Source organism: Hyla sarda, chromosome 8 (assembly GCF_029499605.1).
Source record: "Hyla sarda isolate aHylSar1 chromosome 8, aHylSar1.hap1, whole genome shotgun sequence".
Taxonomy (NCBI): Eukaryota; Metazoa; Chordata; class Amphibia; order Anura; family Hylidae; genus Hyla; species Hyla sarda.
In genome coordinates this window covers 129,324,003-129,349,166 of record NC_079196.1, presented here as the reverse complement: position 1 = coordinate 129,349,166, position 25,164 = coordinate 129,324,003, and the positions used below count along the sequence as shown (strand labels likewise).

At 44.1% G+C, this 25,164-nt stretch overlaps 2 protein-coding genes across 8 annotated transcripts in view; one reads left to right on the top strand and one right to left on the bottom strand.

The window, feature by feature from the left end:
- The window catches only part of ORMDL1 (ORMDL sphingolipid biosynthesis regulator 1), a 410,807-nt gene that overhangs the window by 282,652 nt on the left and 102,991 nt on the right, over positions 1-25,164 (bottom strand). Inside the window, exon 2 of one of the 7 annotated variants that reach the window (XM_056533918.1) lies at positions 23,473-24,632. The exons of the other annotated variants lie outside the window; for them this stretch is intronic. Within the exon in view, the coding sequence (XP_056389893.1) occupies positions 23,580-24,443 (864 nt within the window). The 5' untranslated portion in view covers positions 24,444-24,632 and the 3' untranslated portion in view covers positions 23,473-23,579. Of the gene's footprint in view, positions 1-23,472; positions 24,633-25,164 lie in introns of those variants that run through there. 7 annotated transcript variants of the gene reach the window in all.
- The window catches only part of PMS1 (PMS1 homolog 1, mismatch repair system component), a 666,172-nt gene continuing 648,491 nt past the window's right edge, over positions 7,484-25,164 (top strand). The window contains exon 1 of the mRNA XM_056533911.1: positions 7,484-7,531. The gene's annotated coding sequence lies outside the window, so the exon portion shown is untranslated. The remainder of the gene's footprint in view (positions 7,532-25,164) is intronic.

The following is a 25,164-nucleotide window of genomic DNA, read 5'->3' as shown; positions in this document are numbered from 1 at the left end:
CATACTCCCCTGTGAGAGCCGCATACAGTCTCCACGTGCAGACGTGCGGGGAGCGAAGGCAAAGGACGCAGGTCTGCACGGGGAGAAATAAGCCACGCCCCCTCATCTCCCTCCCCCCGCACGTCTGCAGAGCAGGGGAGAGAAGACAAATACACAGCTTCTCATCTCCCTTGCTCTGCTTCTGAGGACACAGGCTGCAGAGTATGGAGCGGGCAGGAGTCGGCAGCCCGCTCCATACAGACTGCAGATCCGCCGCACTTGTCAGGTCCGGCCCTGCTTGCCCGAAGCCAGGCTAAGGGCCGGACAAATTCACCTGCCCGGCGCCCAAAACTGCTAGTCCCGGGCGTCGGGCGATAGAAATTCCACATCCCTGCTAATGTAGAACTATCGGCACCATATCTATCTTTGCTTTCTAAAGGCCTGAATTTTTGCCTGACAAACAAGTTTGATGAGGTGCAATTCCAAATTGATCTAGCCAAATTGCTTCGTAAATTGAATCTATCTTAAATGTTCAAAAATAAACCTGAGCAGGAGTGTGGTTTGCATTCAGGAGAAGACCCGACCGAAATTGTCCCTTTGGGTTTTTTACCTAGTCTGCAAACAACAGGATCAGACCATAGTTGCTATGTGAGAGTAACAATGTTGCCCAAAAGGACCACAGTAAATTTACTGGGTGTATTAAATCCTCCTTTTTTCCACCCTTACAGCCAGGCTCCAGTCTAGAGATCTTTAGCATGATAGTACTGTCAGAGATTAGGAGCCTCATCTACCCAGAGGTCCTTAGTAATCTGACAGATGAAGAACATCGTGCCCTAGGGTGGCTAAAGAATAATAAAGAAATTACTGTGAAGCAGGCTGATAAGGGCGGAAATAGTGTAGTACTTAACACCAAAGACTATATTGAGGAGGCGATGCGACAGTTGGTGGACTCAACTACCTATACTAAAATGAATGGAGATCCGACCCGCAGCTATCTTCAGAAATTGCAGTCATTACTAAGGAAGGGAGTAATAGATGGTGTAATTCCTAAAAAACTTGCTGAGAAACTGTTTACGAGTAATCCTCAAAGACCAAGTTAGTATTGTTTGCCCAAGGTTCACAAGACCCTCACAAAACCACCTGGGAGACTGATCATGTCGGGCAGGGGTTCTATTACTGAACCCCTGTCTCGATACTTAGATTGTTTTTTACGCCCCTTAACTTAGATCCGTCCCCTCTTACTTGGCTGACACGAAGGCTCTCCTTCAGCTAGTCGAGGGTCCTGAGTGGCGCCCAGGGTACAAATTGGTGGCCTCGACTGACGTGGTCTCTCTGTATACCCGTATTCGCCACCAAGATGGCATAAAGGCAGTACGGATCTTCCTGGAAAGGGCGATAAAGGACCGGGCCTGTATAAATTTTATTTGTGAGGCTCTTCTGTTCATCCTTGAACACAATGCATTTCAGTTTGGTAGCCACTGGTTTGCCCAGCGAACCGGAATGGCAATGGGCACAACAGTGGCACCAACTTATTCTATTCGTTTTTTGGCGCTTTGGGAGGAGCAGTGTATCTACTCAGAAAGCAACCCCTTCAGATCCAACATTGTACATTGGTCTAGGTATATAGATGACTGCCTAATAGTGTGGGATTGCTCTGAGGATAGTTTCAATTAATTTGTGCGATGCATAAATAATAACAACTTGAACATGCAATTTACATCCACTATCTCCGATATAGAATTACAATTCTTAGACGTCACATTACTTCCACCTCAGGTGTTACAGTAAAAGGTTTCTGTAAAAAAACAGCTACAAACTCACTACTACACTTTAAAAGTTTCCATCCGGCCCATGTATCCAAATCATTGCCTTATGGTCAATTCCTCCAGCTACGACGCAATAATTCAGATAATACATCATTCCTGCAACAGTCACGCAAACTCATGCATAGATTGAGAGTACGGGGCTATTCCGAGCAGATCATCCAGGCGGCTTTTTCTAAAGCAAGAATGAAGAACAGGGAGGAGCTGGTGTTCAAAGGGGGCAGCGGCAAGAAGGGTGGAAATTCCCGGGCTGTTTTCTCGTTTTAACACAGCCCTATGTCTGAGAGAATCAGACATACAATACGAAAAAATTGGCATATCATACAGGCCGATTCTGATCTTAGAACTCTGACTAAGGAACCGCCAGGTGTTTCTTTCAGAAGAACTAGGAACCTTAGGGATGAATTAGTTAAAAGTAGGATCCCTCAGAAGAATTCAAATTGGCTACAACAGAGCCTTCCTAGGGGCAACTTTAAATGTAAACATTGCTCTTTTTGTAATCAATTCGAAGTCTCTGCAAATATCCAACTTGGCTGTGTTCATCATACAATTTCAGATTTCCTGACTTGTCGCTCCGATTATGTTGTGGATACAGTGCTTTGCCCCTGTCACCTATTTTATATAGGTAAAACAATCCGGCCTTTATTTCACAGGTTTCGTGAGCAAATCAATTCAATTAGGACAGGAAAAGGATGTCCCCGACTGATCTCTCATGTTCAAGAAATTCATAATGGCAACAGTAAATGTTTAAGGTTTTTAGGTTTACAACAAATTATGCAGAAAGAAGGGGGTTTAGATTGACATACAAGGCTATTACAAGCTAAGGCGAAATAGATAATCAGGACCGGAGCCATGGGTGCTCTGGATCTCAAAGATCGGAATGATCTGTCTTCCTTTTTGTGAAATATTGTGTTTTAAAATGTAGTGTCTGAGTTTATTGCTACTTGTATATCTATTTTCAAATTTTATATGTTTGTGCATTTTGTTACATTGTATCTGTCCTGAAACAAGTGTTACCGACAGGAGATTTATGGATGGGGCTCCGTCCTTTCTCATAATGCCTTGAGAAAACGTCATTTTACGCTTGTCGGCTGTCTGACCTCACACCTCTGTTATCTGCTATGCCGTAATACAAGAACCTTTTAATTGCATCATATACCCGATGCCGCGGAGTCTGTCTTCTTGTGGATTTATATGCTGCTGCTGTTTTCGCTGAGCATGGGATTGCTGGACTCTGTTTCTTACTATATCCAGTACATAGGAGTAACGTTATTTAGTGCGGGAGCAAGCTCTTTCTACTAGTTGTGCAGCAGTCCAGAGGGCAAGATAGCGATTGGATGTGCTGGGACACCTGTGGCACAGCACCACAATAAGTGTCCTAGAGAAACCTAAGCTTTGACCTCTTCTAGGCCACAGACATGGTGCTGGCTACAGCCACTAGAGGCCATAAGTGTCTCTTCCTCTTTAACACACACAATGAGTGATATTGTGCATGTCCTATAGTGAGATGCTGCTGGCTTCTAGTTGCCGACGGCCTTGAAGCGGGAGCAGAAGATAGCAGTGACTGCGGATGGAACTGAGAATGTACGTGGTGCAAGCTTCATGAACGGCAGGACCCAGTTGCCATTAGCAGCCAGGGACCCTCTGTAATGGAGAACATCAGCAATTGTGTTGATGTCCACCATTAACCCCTCAGATGCCGTCATCAACATTGTGTTCTGATGGATGATCAGATTGCCTGCGGCACTGCCGCAGGGATCAGATAATCCAAGATGGCGGATGAGGTCCCCTCACCTGCCCTGGCCACCATGTTCAGTATAGCACTAAACAGTATGAGAAATCTAATGACAAATAGTCCCCTATGGGGCCATAAAAATTGTAAAAGCGCAAAAAACATCAATAAACATATTTGGTATCAGCGTGTGCGGAAATGTATAAATATAATGTTAATGATCCAGTACGGTAAACGGCAATGAAGAAAAAAAAAAAAAAAGAAAATAAATTGCTGCTTTTTTTTGTCACATCACATCCCAGAAAATTAATAAAAAGCTATTAAAAAGTCACATATATGCTAACATGGTACAGATAAAAACTGTCAGGATCCGGATACTGTGAGGATACTGTTGGTGGATCCTCTGTGTCAGTGGGGTGATTACGTGGGCCGTACCAGGGAAACGGAGTCTAAGGGGTTACTGGTTTTCACCAGAGCCCGCCGCAAAGCGGGATGGACTTGCAGCGGCAGGTAACCCCCAGGTCGTTCCACCCAAGAGCGACTCAACCTCAACTGATGGCTGAGATAGGCGCGGTACAAGGGATTAGGCAAGAGCAAGGTCGGACGTAGCAGAAGGTCAGGGCAGGCAGCAAGGATCGTAGTTCGGGGCAACGGCAGAGGGTTTGGAACACTGGCTTGGGACATACAAGGCACGCTTACACTGGCACAAGGGCAACAAGATCCGGCAATGCTGGGAAGGAGAAGTGAGTTTAAATAGAGAGGGCACAGGTGTGATCACTAATTGGGCCAGGCGCCAATCAGAGACGCACTGGCCCTTTAAATCGCAGAGAGCCAGCGCGCGCCCTAGGGAGCGTAGCCGCGCGCGCCGGGACTGAGCCGTCGGAGGACAGGACGGGTAAGGAGACTGGGATGCGAGCCGCGAGCGGGCGCGCCCCGCTACGCGGGTCAAATCCCCTCCGGTGACATTGATGCAGCGCTCCCGGTCAGCGGGTCTGACCGGGGAGCTGTGAGAAGGTGAACGCCGCGAGCGCTCAGGGGAGGAGCGCTCGGCGTAACAAAAACTACAGATCAGCCCACATACAGGCCCGTATATGATAAATTAGAATGTTATAGGTGGTCAAAATAGGACAATTTTAACCCCTTAAGGACCAAGGACGTACCGGTACGTCCTTGGTCCTGCTCTCCTGATATAACGCGGGGTTACACGGTAACCCCGCATCATATCACGGCGGGCCCGGCGTCATAGTGAAGTCGGGACCCGCCGCTAATAGCGCGCAGCGCCGATTGCGGCGCCGCGCGCTATTAACCCTTTAGCCGCGCGCTCAGAGTTGAGCCGAAACCGAAAGTGAAAGCTGCCGGTTAACTCAGTGGGCTGGTTGGGATAGCCGCGGTGAAATCGCGGCATCCCGGACAGCTTACAGGACAGCGGGAGGGCCCCTACCTGCCTCCTCGCTGTCCGATCGCCGAATGACTGCTCAGTGCTTGAGATCCAGGCATGAGCAGTCATGCGGCAGAATCGTCGATCACTGGTTTCCTATGAGAAACCAGTGATCAATGATGAAGATCAGTGTGTGCAGTGTTATAGGTCCCTATGGGACCTATAACACTGCAAAAAAAAAAGTGAATGAATATCATTTTTGGTCACTTTTTATATCATTTAAAAATAAATAAAAAGCGATCAATAAGTCCAAAAATGGTACCGTTAAAAACTTCAGATCACGGCGCAAAAAATGAGCCCACATACCGCCCCATACACGGAAAAATAAAAAAGTTATAGGGGTCAGAAGATGACAATTTTAAACGTATAAATTTTCCTGCATGTAGTTATGCTTTTTTCCAGAAGTCCGACAAAATCAAACCTATATAAGTAGGGTATCATTTTAATCGTATGGACCTACAGAATAAAGATAAGGTGTCATTTTTACCGAAAAATGTACTACGCAGAAACGGAAGCCTCCAAAATTTACAAAACGGCATCTTTTCTTCGATTTTGTCGCACAATGATTTTTTTTTCCGTTTTGCCGTGCATTTTTGGGTAAAATGACTAATGTCACTGCAAAGTAGAATTGGCGACACAAAAAAAAGCCATAATATGGATTTTTAGGTGGAAAATTGAAAGGGTTATGATTTTTAAAAGGTAAGGAGGAAAAAACGAAAGTGCAAAAACGGAAAAACCCTTAGTCCTTAAGGGGTTAAACATACTTTGTATACTTACTTATACTTAAAGGAGATCTGTAGTGCAATATAGCTTATCCCCTATCCGAAGGATAGTGGACAAGTTATATTGCACTACAGTTCTCTAAGTTTTTTTTTCTTTTTAAGCAATACAGTTCTAGAAAGATATAAAACCAATGCTATCGTTTTAATCGTATTCCTCCAAGCAATTAAAAAAACATGTCATTTTCATTGTAAAATGTACAGCTTGAAAACGAAACCTTTTAAAATTAGCAAAATTGCGGATTTCTTTTCAATTTTCCAACACAAATAAAAATGTTTGGGTTTTGCCAGACATTTTATGGTAAAACAAGTGTTGCCATTATAAAAGACAATTAGAAAATATTAAAGTTAAAGGCATATCACAACAGATTTGTTGGATATACTCCCAAGATGTCTCCATACCTTCCAGAAAGTATTCATTTGGGTTCCTGGGCAGTATTTTAAAGGAAAACTGTCACATGTTTTCTCCCGCACTATCCACAGGTACTGATGGATAGTGTGGGAGACGCTGATTCCAATGAGCCCTACCTTGTCCGGATCCGCCCCTCCGTTCACCCGCAATCGTAGTTTTGTTATATGTGGAAAACTTGCTGTAATTGGCACGGACGGGGCTTCTGCAGCTTAACTGGAACTGACGTCAGCACTGCTTATGAATATTCATCCCCCCTCCCTTCAGTTATGAGCGGCAAAGTGAGGGAGAGCTGGAGGGAGGGGGGATGAATATTCATAAGCAGCGCTGATGTCAGTGCCAGCTAAGCTACAGAAGCCCCGCCCCTGCCAGTTACAGCAAGATTTCCACATATAATAAAACTACGATTGCGGGCGAACGGCCGGGCGGATCCTGGCAAGGTAGGGCTCATTGGAATCAGCGTCTCCCGCACTATCAATCAGTACCTGTGGATAGTGCGGGAGAAAACATGTGACAGTTTTCCTTTAAGGAGTTACAGCGTAAGGTATTTAGATTTATCTGGAAGAAGGGTAAATCAAGAGTAACGGGAGATTACTTGACTAAAATGAAACAGTGGGGAGTGGTTGGATCGTCAGATATCCAGCTTTATCAGGAGGCAGCAGTCATCACTTCAATGCATGACTGGGTTCATCATCAAACATCTAAAAAATGGGTTGCCTTGCTGGCAGCATACACAGAAGTGTAATTGGGGGTGGTCCCTTGGCTGCTTAAGGAAAATAGAGAGTGGGTTATGGGCTTGTTGCACCTAGTAGAAAATGCACTGCGTGTCTGGGACAGGTGAATTAATAAATACAAAATATCTCTGAGACCAGGGGGAATTACACCACTGTTTGACAACCTGGCTTTCTCCCCTGGTTTCAAAGTTCTTTAACAAGCCTAGCATAAAGAAGGGAAGAGTGGGCAATTTAATATCAGGGGGAGCTAGTCCCATTTCATAAATGGTTGGAAATTTTCCAAAATACTAAACTAACCTGGTTAGAACATGTTCAATTTAAGTCTTTTGTTAATTCATTGGGGGAGATTTATCAAAACCTGTGCAGAGGAAAACTTGCCCAGTTGCCCATAGCAACCAAACAGCTTGCTTCTTTCATTTTTATGAAGGCCTGTGAAAAATGAAAGAAGCAATCTGATTGGTTGCTATGGGCAACTGGGCAAGTTTTCCTCTGCACAGGTTTTGATAAATCTCCCCCATTGAGTATGAACTATTGTGAATTACAGAATTTTACAATTTTTGCCTGTTTCAGGCTAAGGAAGGAGGACCAGGAACCCTGTCTGAGATGCACTAGTTGGCCCTGTCCTTTGGTAATTAAGGTAGAGCATCTTTCTTTGTAAAGTGGGGACAAGATTTGGAGATAGATCTCAACACTCAGGAAAGAAACAAAATTGGTTTGCTCTCTTATGGGATGCCTTCGGCCACGAGCATTAAAGAAAAAAAACTATAAAATCCTCTCTAGATTGTAAAGGTGGCCTACAGTAATGCAAAGGATGTTCCCTCAGCAATCGGTTAGGTGCTGGAGATGTCATGTAGAAAAAGGGACCCAGATACACATCTGGTGGGGATGTGGAAAGATTAAGGGGGGAATTTATCAAAACCTGTGTAAAGGAAAATTTGTCCAGTTGCTCATAGCAACCAATACAAATTGCTTTCATTTTATAGAGGCCTTTTAAAAAATGAAAATAGTACCACTCTTCCTACCACTCTTCCTCTACACAAGCTTTGATAAATCTCCTAAATATTTCTGGGGAAAATTTTTGAGGCATTCGAGAAATTTACAGGAATTACTTTTTATAGCTACAAGGATTTGAACTCCGTTATAACAAGGGTGTTTTTTTTTTCTTCATTCTTCATCTTCGTTCTGGAGGGGGGTTTAGGGCGCATTGCTAGCTAGCGGTAGGTGGCGAAGAAAAGTAGTGCCAAGTGAGGGATTGCCCGAAAAGGAAAGGGCCTTCAGGGGGTGAAGTATGTGGGGCTTGGATTTGAAGCCTCAATGAGAGAGGGTTCACCAGGCTACAACACTCAGACGTTATTGCATTAATATGTTGTGTTTTTTTGGAAATTAAATTTTAATGTTCAAGTGTTAAAATCAATATAAATTATATTAAACCTAAAACGGCTAGCACTAACCACTCATTATTACAGGCATAGGGGTTCTGTGATGGGCTGGGTACAATCAGACTTGGAGTGTCGTAAAATTACTCTTTAGGTCTGGGGCAGAATTAGGCTATTATTATCCTGGGAAGGGTCAACATTTTTTTCCGATTATTTATTAATTGTGTATTAGCCCATGTGGCACAAAAATATTGGGCAGTCTGGCAACTATCAAAAAATGCTTACAGACAAAAAGGCATGTAGGCAGTTAGCAGTGTACTAAACAGGAGAAACTGAACAAATTTACTCCTTATATTTAAAGATTCTATAATGACAGGGATTGTTCCACAGGACTGGCGTTTGACTAATGTAGTACCAATATATAAAAAGGGCAAAAAGGGATCCTGGGAACTATAGGCCTTTAAGTTTAACATCTGCTGTGGGTAAGATTTTTGAGGGTTCTCTGGAGTATCTTCATGAATATAACCTTTTTTTTTTTTAAAACATATTTTTATTGATTTTCGATTAACTGAATAACAGACACAAACAGTTCCCATAAACCCTCCGCCCCCCCCCCCCAACCTAAGCGAAGAGGGGAATCCCACACAAGAGAACACCACAGGAGGACAACACCACAGACAATTCCACTCACACACACATAACCAGCCATACCTTATGAGCTCCTCAGCACCCATATAGCCATTTTAAGTCAGAGAGGCACCCCAAGTCGGAGGATCCGTAGAGACATCTAACAACAACCATGGAACCCAAACTTTGTCATATTTTTTCGGACATTTCCTACTGACATAAAAAGCGTGGTACAAGGGGACATATTTATTTACTAGAGCTATCCACCGAGCCAGAGGGGGTGAGGACGCATCTTTCCAGGCCATCACTACAACTTTGCGAGCACTAAACAAGAGAAAGCGGACCAATATAAGTCTATAAGAGCCCTTCTCCAACCCATTGACAACCCCCAGCAGACACACCTCTGGAGTAAAAACAAAGTGGAATTCTAAGTGATCCAACAAGAAAGCCATCACCTCCCTCCAGAATGGCACAACAAAAGAGTAATTCCAAACCGCATGTAGAAAGGTCCCTCTTTCTCTCCCACACCTAAAACAGACCTCCGACCCCGAGACCCCCATCCGATGCAGTCTAACAGGAGTATAGTACATACGAAGGATAAACCTGGATTGAATGAGCATATCTCGGGCGCTAACTACCGTAGGGTAATTCGTTTTGACAATCTCCCGCCACATATCCTCAGACAGAGTAGGAATATCCTTAACCCACTTCACCTGTGCCACAGCAAACGGATCTGGACCTACTGATTGCAATAAAGAAAAAACTCTGTGTAAGCGGCTTTGTCAGGTCGGCGGTCCCCAGGAGCAACTCCAGATCAGGAAAAACAGGGGTAACCTCCAGGGAGCCAAACTGCGCAGAGACCACATGTCGCAACTGAAGATACCGGAAATGGGCATCCTGACGGACACTGAAACATACTCTAAGCTCAGCAAAGGAAGGAAAGACACCTACAGTCCGTAGGTGTTCCAAATGTGGATTACCCCACAAGGGTGCCCATGGAGAGACAACCGGCTGAGGAAAGCGAGTGGTAACCACCGACCAGACCGCAGCCACGGTCTTAATAGGGGCTGGTAAAGATAGAGAGGGAACCTGTATAAAAGTATTAGTCAGCGTCTCATAAGAACCCAGGAGAGCCCCCGCCAAAGCTGTACAAGCATTAGAAAGGTCCAGGTCGAGCCACCAGGCTGCGTACACCAGCTGTGAAGGGGCGGCTAGTCAACCCCCCCCCCCCCCCCCCACTGCTTATGAATATAACCTTCTAAGAGCTCACCAACATGGGTTTATGCAGGATTGGTCCTTTCAGATCAATCTGATCAGCTTCTATGAAGAGGTCAGTTATAATTGGACAAGGATGAAGCTGTGGATGTTGCATATCTGGACTTTTTTAGTACTTGGAATGAGGATACTGGGACTAGGGGAGGATACAACAAAGTCATGGGATGTAAGAGAGGTATAGAGGCATGAGACAAGAACATCGTTTTGCCTCTGTATAAATAGTCAGACTGCACATGGAGTACTGTGTCCAATTTTGGGCACATGTATATAAGGAGGATATGGCTGAGCTTGAGAGGGTGTAGAGAAGGGCAACAAACCGGGCCGAACTGCCCTACTAAGAAAATTCCTGGTAGGCCGGCCGCCCGGATAGCTGGCAGCGGCCGGTCCGTGTGCGGCTACCCGGCGGCTGCTCACTAACACTAGCACACAAGGTTCTGGGGGGATGGAGAAGCCACCTACCTACCTAAGGGGGGGAGCTGAAGCCGCATACCTTAAGGGGGGGATAGAGAAGCCACCTACCTTCCTACCTAAGAGGGTTGATGGAGAAGCCACCTACCTAAGGGGCAGGGAAAGAGCTAAAGCCACCTACACACCTAAGGAGGGGGGAGCCTGCCTGTCTACCTACTTAAAGGGGTACTCCGGTGAAAACATTTTTTTTTTATTAACTGGTGCCAGAAAGTGAAACAGATTTGTAAATTACTTCTATTTAACCAGTTGCAGACACAGGTCACCCCCCCGTTCCCAAGACCTTAAGGACTCAGGATGTACCTCTATGTCAAGGGTGATTTGTGCTGTCCGAGGCAGCGCCATCCACCTTTACCCAGCAGCCAACCTCACAATCGCCCTGATTAGTCATCCGGAATCGGGGCTCCTGCTGGGTGTGTCACTTACATCACCCGCTCCATCCCTAGTCCAGAGGGAGAGGGCAGGTGCCGCGAGTGAACACCGGCAGCAGGGGACCCCAATCCCTGTCGTCAGGGCCCATGGACTGGCGGAGATGACAGTGTTTCCTAACCAGTTTTCCTCCATCTGTTGCATAACTACAACTCCCAGCATGTATGGTCTGTCAGTGCATGCTGGCAGTTGTAATTTTAAAACAGCTGGAGGTTTGCCTCCCCCCCCCCCCCCCTTCCCCCTCCATGTGAATGTACATTCACACGGGCAGGGGTTTACAGTGAGTTTCCCACATGTTTTAGCTGTGGCAAATTTGCCGCCGCAACTCCAAGAGTGGAACTTGCTGTAAACACCCGCCCGTGTGAATGTACCCTAAAAACACAACACTACACAAAATAAAAAGTTAAACGCTACATGTACACACAGTCTTTCACTGCACCCCCCCCCCCACACACACACCAATAAAAATGAAAAATGGCACTGTTTCCTTATCTGAGCCTCCAGCTGCTGCACAACAACAACTCCCAGAATTGCTGGACAGCCATTGGCTGTCCAGGCATGCTGGGAGTTTTGCAACAGCTGGAGGCACCCTGTTTGGGAAACACTGCCATAGGGTATTTTGGGCGGTGAAGGCAATAGAAATCCTTGCATTCGGGTCCGCCCTTATGAAAATCCCTAATTCAGGCCTCAAATGTGCATGGCGCTCTCTCACTCCAGAGCCCTGTTGTATTTTAAGCAAACAGTTCAGTGCCACAAATGGGGTATTTTTGTACTCGGGAGAAATTGTGTTCTTGGGGTCTTTTTCAATTTTTACCCCCTATGAAAAGGAATTTTTTTTTTTTTTTTTACACTAACATGCTGGAGTCGCAGTAATCCTTAACACCCCACAGGTGTTTGACGAATTTTTGTTAAAGTTGGATGTGAAAATTACAATTTTTTTTTTTTTCACTAAAATGCTGGTGTTACCCCAAATTTTTCATTTTCACAAAGGGAAATAGGAGAAAAAGCCCCCCCCCCCCCCAAAAAAAAAAAAATTTGTAACCTTATTTCTTCTGAGTAAGGAAATACCCCATATGTGGACGTAAAGTGCTCTGCAGGCGCACTACAATGCCCAGAAGAGCAGGAGCAAAATTTGTTTTTTAACTCCTTGGGGACGAAGGGCGTATGCATACGCCCTCGCGTCCCGCCACTTAAGGACGGAGGGCGTAACCATACGCCCTCGGCATTTCCAATCACTGCCGCTCGCCGAGCGGTGATCGGACCGGGATGACTGCTGATATCTATCAGCAGGCATCCCGTGGCAATGCCTAGGGGGGTCATGAGACCCCGCCATATCGGCGATCGCAGCAAATCGCAGGTCAATTCAGACCTGCGATTTGCCGCGATCCGGGCACTGGTGACCCGATCTCCCGGAAAATAAGACTGATCGGAGCTGTCAGAGACAGCTCCGACCAGCCTAAAGGATAGGAGCGAGGTGGCAGTGTTGCCACCCCCTCCTATCCCCTGCCATTGGTCGGTCAGGCTGACCACCAATGGCAGGAGGGGGGCGGAGGGGTTAGAGTTCATTTCCCCCGCTCTGGCCACCGATCGGAAGTCGGTACAGAGCGGGGGAATACGGGCGGAGAGGGGGGGGGGGGCATGGCCCGGCTTACCCGGACCGGAGGAGGCGGCGGAGGCGGCTGCCGCTCCTGAGCAGGAGGAGCGGCGTCCGGAAAGTGCGGCTGAGAAGGCTGCAGTGAAGATCGCGATAAGTGATCTTCACTGTGGCCTTCTAAAAGCTGCAAAACTACAATTCCCAGCATGCCCACACAACCAAAGGCTGTGTAGTGGTCTCTAAACTATGGTCCTCCAGATGTTGCAAAACTACAACTTTCAGCATGCACTGACTGTCTGGGCATGCTGGGAGTTGTAGTTTTGCAACTTCTGAAGTGGCACAGTTTGGAGACCACTATATGGTGGTCTCCAAACTGTAGCCCTCCAGATGTTGCAAAACTTCAACTCCCAGCATGCCCAGACAGTCAGGGATGCTGGGCGTGTAGTTCTGCAATATCTGACCCTTAAGATGGTGCAGAAATACAACTCCCAGCATGCCTGGACAGTCTGGGCGTGCTTGGAGTTGTAGTTTTGCAACATCTGGAGGGCTACAGTTTGGAGGCCACTGTTCTTCCCCAGTTGTTGCATAACTACAACTCCTAGCATGCCCAGACTGTCCAGGCATGCTGGGAGTTGTAGTTCTGCAACATCTGAAGGGCCAGATATTGCAGAACTACACGCCCAGCATCCCTGACTGTCTGGCCGGGCTGGGAATTGTAGTTTTGCAACAGCTGTAGGCACACTGGTTGGGAAACACTGATCTACAGTCTGTTTCCTAACTCAGCGATTCCAACCCGTGTGCCTCCAGCTGTTGCAAAACTACAACTCCAAGAGTGCACTGACAGACTGTACATGCTGGGAGTTGTAGTCTTGCAACAGCTGGAGGCACATGGGTTGGAATCACTGAGCTAGAGTCTGTTTTCTAACTCAGTGGTTCCCCACCAGTGTGCCTACAGCTGTTGTAAAACTGCAACTCCCAGCATGTATGGTCCGTCAGTGCCTTCTGGGAGTTGTCATTTTGCCACAGCCGAAGGTTTACCGGGTACATTCACATGGGCGGATTTACAGTGGGTTTCCTTCAAGGAAACTTACTGTGAACCCCTGCCTGTGTGAATGTACCCTAAAAACACTACACTACACTAACAAATAATAAAAAGTAAAACACTACACATACACCCCCTTACACGTCGCCCCCCCCCCCCCCCCAATAAAAATAAAAAACGTCTCATACGGCAGTGTTTCCTAAACGGTGCCTCCAGCTGTTCCAAAACCACAACTCCCAGTGTTGCCGGACAGCCATAGACTGTCCTGGCAGGCTGGGAGTCTTGCAACAGCTGGAGGCACCCTGTTTGGGAAACACTGCTGTAAGGTTTTGATGGAGACAAGCCCCATCCTTGTAACCGGGTCCACCTCTACTGCAAATTCCTTATTCAGGCCTCAAATGCGCATGGAGCTCTCTCACTTCAGAGCCCTCTCGTATTTCAAGGCAACAGTTTAGGGCCACATATGGGGTATCTCCGTACTCGGGAGAAATTGCGTTACAAATTTTGGGGGGATTTTTCTCCCATTACCCTTTGTAGAAATGGTAATTTTGGGAAAAAAAACCTGCACTTTAGTGAAATTTTTTTTTTTCATTTACACATCAGAATTTAACGAAAAGTTGTCAAACACCTGTGGGGTGTTAAGGCTCACCGGACCCCTTGTTATGTGCCTTGAGGGGTGTAGTGTCCAAAATAGTATGCCATGTGTTTTTTTTTTGCCGTTCTGGCACCATAGGGGCTTCCTAAATGTGACATGCCCCCAAAAACCATTTCAGCAAAATTCACTCTCCAAAATCCCATTGTCGCTCCTTCCCTTCTGAGCCCTCTACTGCGCCTGCCGAACACTTGACATACACATATGAGGTATTTCCATACTCGATAGAAATTGGGTTACAAATTTTGGGGGGCTTTTTCTCCCATTACCCCTTGTAAAATTTCAAAAACTGGGTCTACAAGAGCATGCGAGTGTAAAAAATTTGGATTTTGAATTTTCTCCTCCACTTTGCTGCTATTCCTGTGAAACACCTAAAGGGTTAACAAACTTACTGAATGTCATTTTGAATACTTTGAGGGATGCAGTTTTTATAATGGTGTAATTTATGGCATATTTCTAATATGAAGGCCCTTCAAATCCACTTCAAAACTGAACTGGCCCCTGAAAAATGCCGATTTTGAAAATTTTGTGAAAAATTGGAAAATTGCTTCCGAACTTTGAAGCCCTCTGATGTTTTCCAAAAGTAAAAACATGCCAACTTTATGATGCAAATATAAGGTAGACATATTGGATATGTGAATCAAAATATTATTTATTTAGAATGTTTATTTTCCTTACAAGCAGAGAGCTTCAAAGTTAGAAAAATGCTAAATTTTCAATTTTTTCATAAAATTTTGGAATTTTTCACCAAGACATGATGCAAGTATCGACAAAAAATTACCACTAACATAAAGTAGAATATGTCACGAAAAAACAATCTCGGAATCAGAATGAAAAGTAAAAGCGTTCCAGAGTTATTAATGCTTAAAGTGACAGTGGTCAGAATTGCAAAAAATGCTCCCGTCCTTAGGGTTATAATGGGCTCCGTCCCCAAGGAGTTAAAGAGAGAATTTGGCTGAAATTGAAGGCCATGTGCGTTTACAAAGTCCCCATGCTGCCAGAACAGTGAAGCCCCCACATGTTGACCCCATTTTGGAAAACTACACCCCTCACGAAATGAAATAAGGGGTGCAGTGAGCATTTACACCCACAGGTGTCTGACAGATTTTTTCAACAGTCGTCCGTGAAAATGAAAAATTATTTTATTTGCACAGCTCACTGTTCCAAAGATCTGTCACACGCCAATAGCTCACTGCACCCGTTAAAACATTCTGTGAGGGGTGTAGTTTCCAAAGTGGGGTCACATGTGGGGGGGGGGGGGGCTTCCACTGTTCTGGCACCATGGGGGCTTTGTAAACAGCTTTCATTCCAGCCAAGTTCTCTCTCCAAAAGCCCAATGACGCTCCTTCTGTTTTGAGGCCTGTAGTATGCCAGCAGAGCACTTTACGTCCACATATGGGGTATTTCCTTACTCAGGAGAAATTGGGCTTCAAATTTTGGGGCCTTTTTCTCCTTTTACCCTATGTGAAAATTAAACATTTGGGGTAACACCAGCATTTTAGGGTTATAAATCAAATTTTTCTTTTTTATGGCGCACTGTTCAATAAACCTGTGAGGTGTAAGTATTCACTGTAACCCTTGTAACAAAAATGGTGTCACTTGTGGGGGGTTTCTGCTTTTCTGGAACCACGGGGGCTTAGTAAACGCACATGGCCCGCAACTTTAATTCCAGCCAAATTCTGTCTCCAAAAGCCCAATGGCGCTCCTTCTGTTCTGAGACCTGTAGTGTGCCAGCAGAGCACTTTGAGTCCACATATGGGATATTTCCATACTCTGGCAAAATTAGGCTTCCAATTTTGGATCCTTTTTGTCCTTTTACCCTATGTGAAAATGAAAAATTTGGGGCAACACCAGCATTTTAGTGTTAAAAATAAAATTTTTCATTTTCACGTCCACCTTTAATGAAAAGTCATCAAACACCTGTGAGGTGTTAAAGGGGTATTCCGCCCCTGGCATCTTATCCCCTATCCAAAGGGTAGGGGATAAGATGTCTGATCGCCGCGGTCCCGCTGCTGGGGACCCCGGGGATCGCCGCTGCGGGACCCCGCCATCATTACTGCACAGAGCGAGTTCGCTCTGTGCGTAATAACGGGCGATACGGGGGACGGAGCAGCGTGACGTCATGGCTCCGCCCCTCGTGACATCACGGCCCGTTCCCTTAATGCAAGTCTATGGGAGGGGGCGTGACGACCGCCACGCCCCCTCCCATAGACTTGTATTGAAAGGGGTGGGCCGTTACATCACGAGGGGCGGAGCCGTGACGTAACGATGCTCCGGCCCCTGTACCGCCCATCATTACGTGCAGAGCGAACTCGCTCTGTGCTGTAATGATAGCGCGGTGCCGCAGCGGGGATCCCAGGGCTCCCCAGCAGCGGGACCCCGGCAATCAGACATCTTATCCCCTATCCTTTGGATAGGGGATAAGATGTCTAGGGGTGGAATACCCCTTTAAGGCTCACTGTACCCCTTGTTACATTTCTTGAGGGGTGTAGTATCCAAAATAGTGTAATTTCCTCTGTAGCATACAGCTGCTAAAATGTACTGGAACGGTAAAGATTTTTTAATAAAATTAATTCAGAAATCTGTTTAACTTTCTGGTACCAGTTGATTTAAAAAATATATATATATATGTTTTCCACTGGAGTACCCCTTTAAAGGTGAAAATGGGCTGAGTCCTTAAGGTGTTAAAAATCTTCATCCTTCCAGTACTTATCAGCCGCTGTATGCTCCAGAGGAAGTTATTTTCTTTTTCTTCATCACAGACAGATTCTTTACTCTAAGAGCAGTGAGATTATGGAACTCTCTGCCACATGATGTTATGATGTCTGAGTCAAACAAGCTCAAGGGGGGCCCGGATGATAGAACATTGATCTAGGGATTTATTCCAATTGCCATATTGTAGTCGGAAATTTTTTCTCTGTCATGTTTTTTTTTGCCTTCCTCTGGATTAACACAGTATGGTTCTTGGTTGAACTTGATGGACTTTAATCTTTTTTCAACCTTACAAACTATGTTAGCTCCAGGGCCCGACCCAGTCCAAAAATACAATAGACAAAAATAAGTAAGAAGCTGCACACCACGGTTGCAGTATTAAATAAAAAAAAAAAGTGATTTATTTACCTAATAGTAAAAAAATAAATGCAACATTTTGGTTCAGCACTAGAGCCTTTTTTCAAGCATTGTACAAAGTGCAATGCAATACATGCATACAGGGGTGTGTGTACATAAACAAGACATTATAACATTGATATTTAGTGATCCGTGCTAAAATATTTTTGTTAATACACATAATCCATAATAGACATGTGGCCCCAAATCCATCTCACGTTATAACGTGTACATCAAATATCTAAATATAGCATAACAATCATAATAGTCTGGTCGGCGGGTGGCACTCACCAGATGTAAATAATTCAGGCAACCAATAACATGGCATAGCTGCAGGAGAGGTGCGACCTACGCCGTGTTTGTACACAATTACAGTGTGCCGGTCCGGAACAACGTCAAAGACGTCACAAGACTTGAAGGACGTCTGAAGAATCACAAAAGGAGAGAAACAGTGCGTACTCTCCCGCCCCATCTCGCATTCCCAGTCAGATAGCCAATAAGTCAGATAACAGGCATATATGCGCACAATCTACCCCACAACTCCCCATGCACCATGCTTACTAAGGGCAAAACTATGGGCAGGGGAAGCAATTAAATAAACAATACAGTGATTTATAATCAGCAAAAACTCAGTAGACTATAAGTCCTTAAATAACATAGATTCACTTCAATGGGCACGGTAAGATTCAAAAACTTTTTTTTTTAAGTTTTACATATTGGCAAAACATTAACCTTTCTAATATACTTCATAAGAAAATGTAATTTCCTTTTTATAGATATCATGGCTTTGTCCAAGCTGATGCACAAGCATGGACAAAGTCCAGTGAGTGAGGGTGTGCTAGCACTCCTGTGTCTGATACTCCTACTGTCTGATAGGGAGAACAAAGGAGTGCAAGCCCACCCTCAATTACTGGACTTTGTCCATGCCTGTGCTTCAGCTTGGACAAAGCCATGATTTTATAAGCCATGATTTCTATAAAAAGGAAATAACATTTTCTTATGAAGTATATTAGAAAACCTAATGTTTTGCCAAGATGTACAACATATAAAATGTTTTTGGATCTGACAGCACCAATTTAATGTTATGATAACCTAAATACACAACTTGGTTTGATACTAAGTAATTAATAGGGGGTTTGGCTACACTCAGTTCTCATGCACACGGGTCCTAGACATCTGCGACATCAGTCAACTGACCCTCAGTTTCATGTGCTTGTCTAGCAAAGACATTAGGTACACCACCTCGGTTCTAAAATAGAACTCACGGTGTGGATGACCCTTATAATTTTGAAAGAGACTACAAGAGATGAACAACAAAAGTGTGTTAAAGGGGTTATCCTAGGAGACTCATTAAAGAACAACAACAGAGAGCAGCTAACACGGATAGGAGACAATTATTACAATCTAGACCAAGGGATACACAAGAGAAAAGAGAACCACTTATATCTAATACAAAGACATTGGCCTATATTGCCCCAAACCTAAACTAATACTCCTGAATTACTGGTTCCACTTTTATTATCTAATCAGAGGACATCACAACTAAAATCTTGTAGTTTTCCCTGTCTTGGCTATGAAAATTGAAGCATAATGAACAAAGGGGATTTTTTTTGTACATCCAGTTACAAAAAAGAGATACAAGATTAAATATAATTTGATATGTAAATCTGAGTTTGTTATTTAAGTGATTTGCTGTGCGTGGAATTTGGTGAACATCGGGGAGAACGGCTAAAGAATGCCGTATTAGACATAATAATCTTGAGTCGTCTATCCGAACAGGGAAGATAGAATTACCAATACCCCAGAACTTTACAGAGCAGGGACACCTTATCAGTCAGATGCGATTTACTATTGTGGACCATATTCCAGTTCCCAAACGGAGTGATGACAGGAAGAAATTTCTAAAACAAAGGAAAATAGCTACAATCCCTACAACCAGGGGGATTAAATGTTGATTTTACATTGAGATTGTTTTTTTTAATGTGGGAGTTCATATCAAGGAAGGAATAAAGGATTTGGACTTAATTCTTAATATATTGCTCATGAAATGTCTAGGACATGCCTGGTTATCAGTAGCACTAGTATAGGTATATACTTTTATATGCATTGATAAGTATTATACATTTTAATTTCTTATTTTTCACTTCTACAGGGTGGGCCATTTATATGGATACACCTTAATAAAATGGGAATGGTTGGTGATATTAACTTCCTGTTTGTGGCACATTAGTATATGTGAGGAGGAAACTTTTCAAGATGGGTGGTGACCATGGCGGCCATTTTGAAGTTGGCCATTTTGAATCCAACTTTATTATTTTCAATAGGAAGAGTTTCATGTGACACATCAAACTTATTGGAAGAAGGGGGAAAAAAGGGAAAATACGGGGCGCTCTCTGGCGTAGTAGGCAGATTTCTTGGTGAAGAAATAAGAAAGAGAAAGAGGAGGAGAGATGCCCACCACCTAACCTACGTGGTGGTACTGACCTATGGGAGCTGTGTATGAGATACAACACAGCTCTGAAGGTGTTGCCGGTAGGAGGTGGAATGCTGTTCGGTGCCCCCTTGTCCGTTGCCCCAGTCGGGGTATGGAAATGACGATAATGGAAAGGAGGTGCTGAAAATGCGGGGGATCTGGCCTCCGAGAGCTACTGAGATAATAGAATTACGTGAATGATGCGAAGATGCCAAAGGTACACAGGAACTTTTTTATTGGTAATTAAAAGTAACAACTGGACAACGCGCTTGAGGTCCATAAAGATAACTGTAAAAATTTACATATATACACATATTTAAAATAATAAACGATTATATAAAAGGGAGGTATTGTTATTCAAGATCTAGCGGACTACCAAGCAGAAGCCCTCCGCATCCTGTCTGACACTGCATATTATGACCTATTATCCACTGACCCTTCACCTATATACGGCAAGGAGTACATGGAATTAATCAATTCCGCCTACATGGAGGGTACTCTAAACAAAAAAGAGAAACAATTCCTAACCATCAACACTCCACAAACAGCTTTCTTTTACCACCTTTCCCAAAATTTACAAATGCACCAATAAACCGCCCGGACGACGAATTATATCCAGTATCGGGTCGCTCACAAGCCAACTATCTCATTTCATCGATCTGTATCTTCAAGAAATTGTCACTACACTACCCTCCTACCTGAAAGACTCTCCAAGCCTTATCAAAGACCTTTATGACGTCACATGGGAACAAGACTTTCTTTTCCTCACACTTGATGTCACGTCTCTGTATTCTAACATTGCACACAACCTGGGTCTGAAAACTACAGCTCATTACCTTCACGCTGCAAAAAAAAAACAAAACAGAAAAATGAACAGATATCCTTATTTCTAAATGGACTCGAATTTATACTAACACGTAATGTTTTCACCTACAACGACTCTGTCTACCATCAAATAAAAGGAACAGCTATGGGGACAAGAATGGCCCCCAGCTACGCCAACCTATTCATGGGGGGCTTTGAAACTGAATTCATATACGACTCTCCATTTTTCACACCCCATATCAGGTATTATAGAAGATACATTGATGATTTGTTCATCATCTGGAAGGGAAACCAGGATTCAGCGCATTTATGTGTTCAACACCTAAAAACCAACATATGGGGTCTAGAATTCTCCCCCACTGTATACCCTGAATCTGAGGTATTCCTAGACCTCCATGTCAGCCACCAACAGGGGAAAATTATTACGTCCACGCATTTTAATAAAGTTGATACTAACCGCTTTCTTGATTTCCACAGCGCGCACCACAAGAAATGGCTAAAGAACATCCCCTTTAGCCAATACAGGAGGATCCGGAGGAACTTTACAAACAATGGAGACTACAAAAGACAATCAAAAACATTTTTACAAAAAAGATCCCTACAGAAAAATTACCCAACAAGCATCCTAAAAAAAAGCCTACACTGCTATCTTAGCAGCGGAACAAACAAGCTTACTACCAACCAACCCACCCACTGTAAAAATATCAAAACCCAACACACTCTTACAACTTCATCACAACGTACAACCAAGACCACCACCAGATCAGAAAAATTCTTGAAAAACACTGGGGATTGCTTCTGCTGAACCCCATCCTCAAAAACCTCATCCCCACAAGACCGGGTCTAACAATCAGAAGGGCACAAACCATTAAAAACTTTCTAGCCCCTAGCCGCCTGAGAAAAATAAAGACTGAAAACCTCCACCCTCCCACCGGGAGCATACAAATGTGGAAGCAAGAGCTGTTTTTGTTGCAAGAGTATAACACATGGCAGAAAAACACTTACCTTAAAAAATATAACAACAGAATTCAACATAAAAACAAATATGAGGATCCACACATGTGGTTTATCTCATTGAATGCCGTTGCGGCCTCCATTATATCAGGAGGACGGTTCAAACACTTAGAAAGAGACTGAATGGTCACAGACACAACTGCAACATTGGCAATCTCAAGCAAAGCGTCTCAAGACATCTATCAGAGGAACACAATAAGGATTTTTCATACCTCAGCATCACCCCGATTGAACAAATACAGGTAGACCAAGAGAACAGACAAGGTGCCTTAAATAGGCGGGAAGCATTCTGGATTTACAAGCTGAAATGTCTGGTACCAGACGGACTTAACTAATGTATCGAACTTTGACAAACTAAACGGGTTTAACAAGCATACTGATCCATGTGCAATTTGATTTACCAATTCTCCCAACTCCTCCCCCACATTGTTCGTCCCATGCCCGTCCACTTCCACCCCCTACCCTTCATCCTCTCCCTTCATCCTCTCCCTCCATAGCCTACCCCACTCTATACATATATGTCCAGTACCTCCCCCCCCCCACTTTTATTCCCTATATACCTTCATATCACACTTATCGCATAGACCCTCTGCCAGCTCAGTCCCTCCCTGCATACACACATCTCCCTATACTGCTTTTTATCACACCTACCAGCAGGCTCATCTTCTTCCATGATTATACAATCCCCTACTACCATACATCTCCTGCCACCACACATTCCTTATCCCAACCAATTCCACCTCTCCATCATATGTACTACCTCGGACCACATCCATTGTTTTTTATACACTTTTATTCTCCCATCACTGTGTCCACTCAGGTACACAGCGTTTACAGCACTCTGTGCACGCTTTCCAGTCTTGCGATGCGCTAGCGGGCTGGCCCCACGATGCACATGCGCACCGAACCGTGATGCACACATGTGATGCGCTCGCGGTTGCCCAAGCGCCCAGCACGCACAAGCTGGTGTGCATGACCGGAAGTCCTCCTAGTCAGCGCACGTTCGGCTGCCAGATAAGTACTGGCATGCTGACACACGCAGTCACGGCCAGTACACAGGAAAACCGAAACAGGACACCATAAAAGTGAGTACTATATATCCCTTCTACTAAAGCACATTACAGCAACACCTTCTGATGGATAAGCCCCAGAGATTCATCCAAGTCACCCATTCCCTATAAGCCTCCACCCGATGTATAGACCACTGGTATACATACCAATCCTATAGATGTTATAAACCTTTGAATGTACCACATATGTCCCCTATGGATGTTACAGACTTTTGTATGTACTATATATGTTCCCTATGGATACTACGGACTTTTGAATATACTACATATGTTCCATATGGATTTTACGGACTTTTGAATATACCATGTGTGTTCCTTATGGCATTACAACCTCCATCTCCTCTGTTTTCGCATGTACCTTTTACCTCCCTTTTATATAATCTTTTATTATTTTAAATATGTGTATATATATATATATATATATATATATATATATATATATATATGTACATTTTTACAGTAATCTTTATGGACCTGAGGAAGGCGCGAGAACACGCCGAAACGCGTTGTCCAGTTGTTACTTTTAATTACCAGTAAATAAGTTCCTGTGTACCTTTGGCATCTTCGCATCATTGACGTAATTCTCAGTAGCCACTCGTAGGCCAGATCCCCCCACATTTTTAGCACCTCCTTTCCATTATCAAACTTATTGGGAATTTCACAAGAAAAACTATGATGTGTTTGGTTTTAATGTAACTTTATTCTTTCATGAGTTATTTACAAGTTTCTGACCACTTATAAAATGTGTTCAATGTGCTGCCTATTGTGTTGGATTGTCAATGCAACCCTCTTCTCCCACTCTTCACACACTGATAGCAACACCGCAGAAGAAATGTTAGCACAGGCTTCCAGTATCCGTAGTTTCAGGTGCTGCACATGTCGTATCTTCACAGCATAGACAATTGCCTTCAGATGACCCCAAAGATAAAAGTCTAAGGGGGTTAGATCGGGAGACCTTTGGGGCCATTCAACTGGCCCACGACGACCAATCCACTTTCCAGAAAACTGTTCATCTAGGAATGCTCGGACCTGACACCCATAATGTGGTGGTGCACCATCTTGCTGGAAAAAATCAGGGAACATGCCAGCTTCAGTGCATAAAGAGGGAAACACATCATCATGTAGCAATTTCGCATATCCAGTGGCCTTGAGGTTTCCATTGATGAAGACTGGTCCCACTATCTTTGTACCCCATATACCACACCATACCATCAATTTTTGTGTTCCAACAGTCTTGGAGGGATCTATGCAATGTGGGTTAGTGTCAGACCAATAGCGGTGGTTTTGTTTGTTAACTTCACCATTCACATAAAAGTTTGCCTCATCACTGAACAAAATCTTCTGCGTTAACTGAGGGTCCTGTTCCAATTTTTGTTTTGCCCATTCTGCAAATTCAGTGCGCCGATCTGGGTCATCCTCACTGAGATGCTGAAGTAGGTGGAGTTTGTAAGGGTGCCATTTATGAGTAGCTAATATCCTCCGAAGTGATGTTCGACTAATGCCACTCTCCAGTGACATGCGGCGAGTGCTATGCTGTGTGCTCTTGCTGAATGAAGCTAGGACAGCCACTGATATTTCTTCATTAGTGACAGATTTCATGCATCCACATTTTGGCAAATCCAACACTGAACCAGTTCACAAAACTTAGCAAGCAGTTTGCTAACTGTAGCAGGGGAGATGGGTGGTCTCATAGGGTGTCTTGCATTGAAATCTGCTGCAATGACCCGGTTACTGCGTTCACCAGACATCAACAAAATTTCTATCCGCTCCTCAACGACATGTCAATGGCTGTAAACAAAGAGAAACTTGTAAATAACGCATGAAAAAATAAAGTTACGTTAAAACCAAGCACATCATTGTTTTTCTTGTGAAATTCACAATAATTTTGATTTGTCACATGACCCCCTTCATATTGAAAAAACAAAAGGTGGATTCAAAATGGCCGACTTCAAAATGGCCACCATGGTCACCACCCATCTTGAAAAGTTTCCCTCCTCACATATACTAATGTGCCACAAACAGGAAGTTAATATCACCAACCATTCCCATTTTATTAAGGTGTATCCATATAAATGGCCCACCCTGTAGATTCACCATCTATGGTCCAACTTAAGTTGGATAGAAAAACGGCAACCAGTCCTACGCATACTGCTTTATATGGAGAATGTTCACTGTATATAGATACGGAAGTTCTGGACCAAAACAGCTTTTACTGACTTTGTAGGCAGGAGAGATTATAAGTTTTATTTATATTACATCTTGGAGTAATAACTATGGTTTTGCGTGGTGGCTAGTATGAGTTGGTACGTAGATGGGTTCT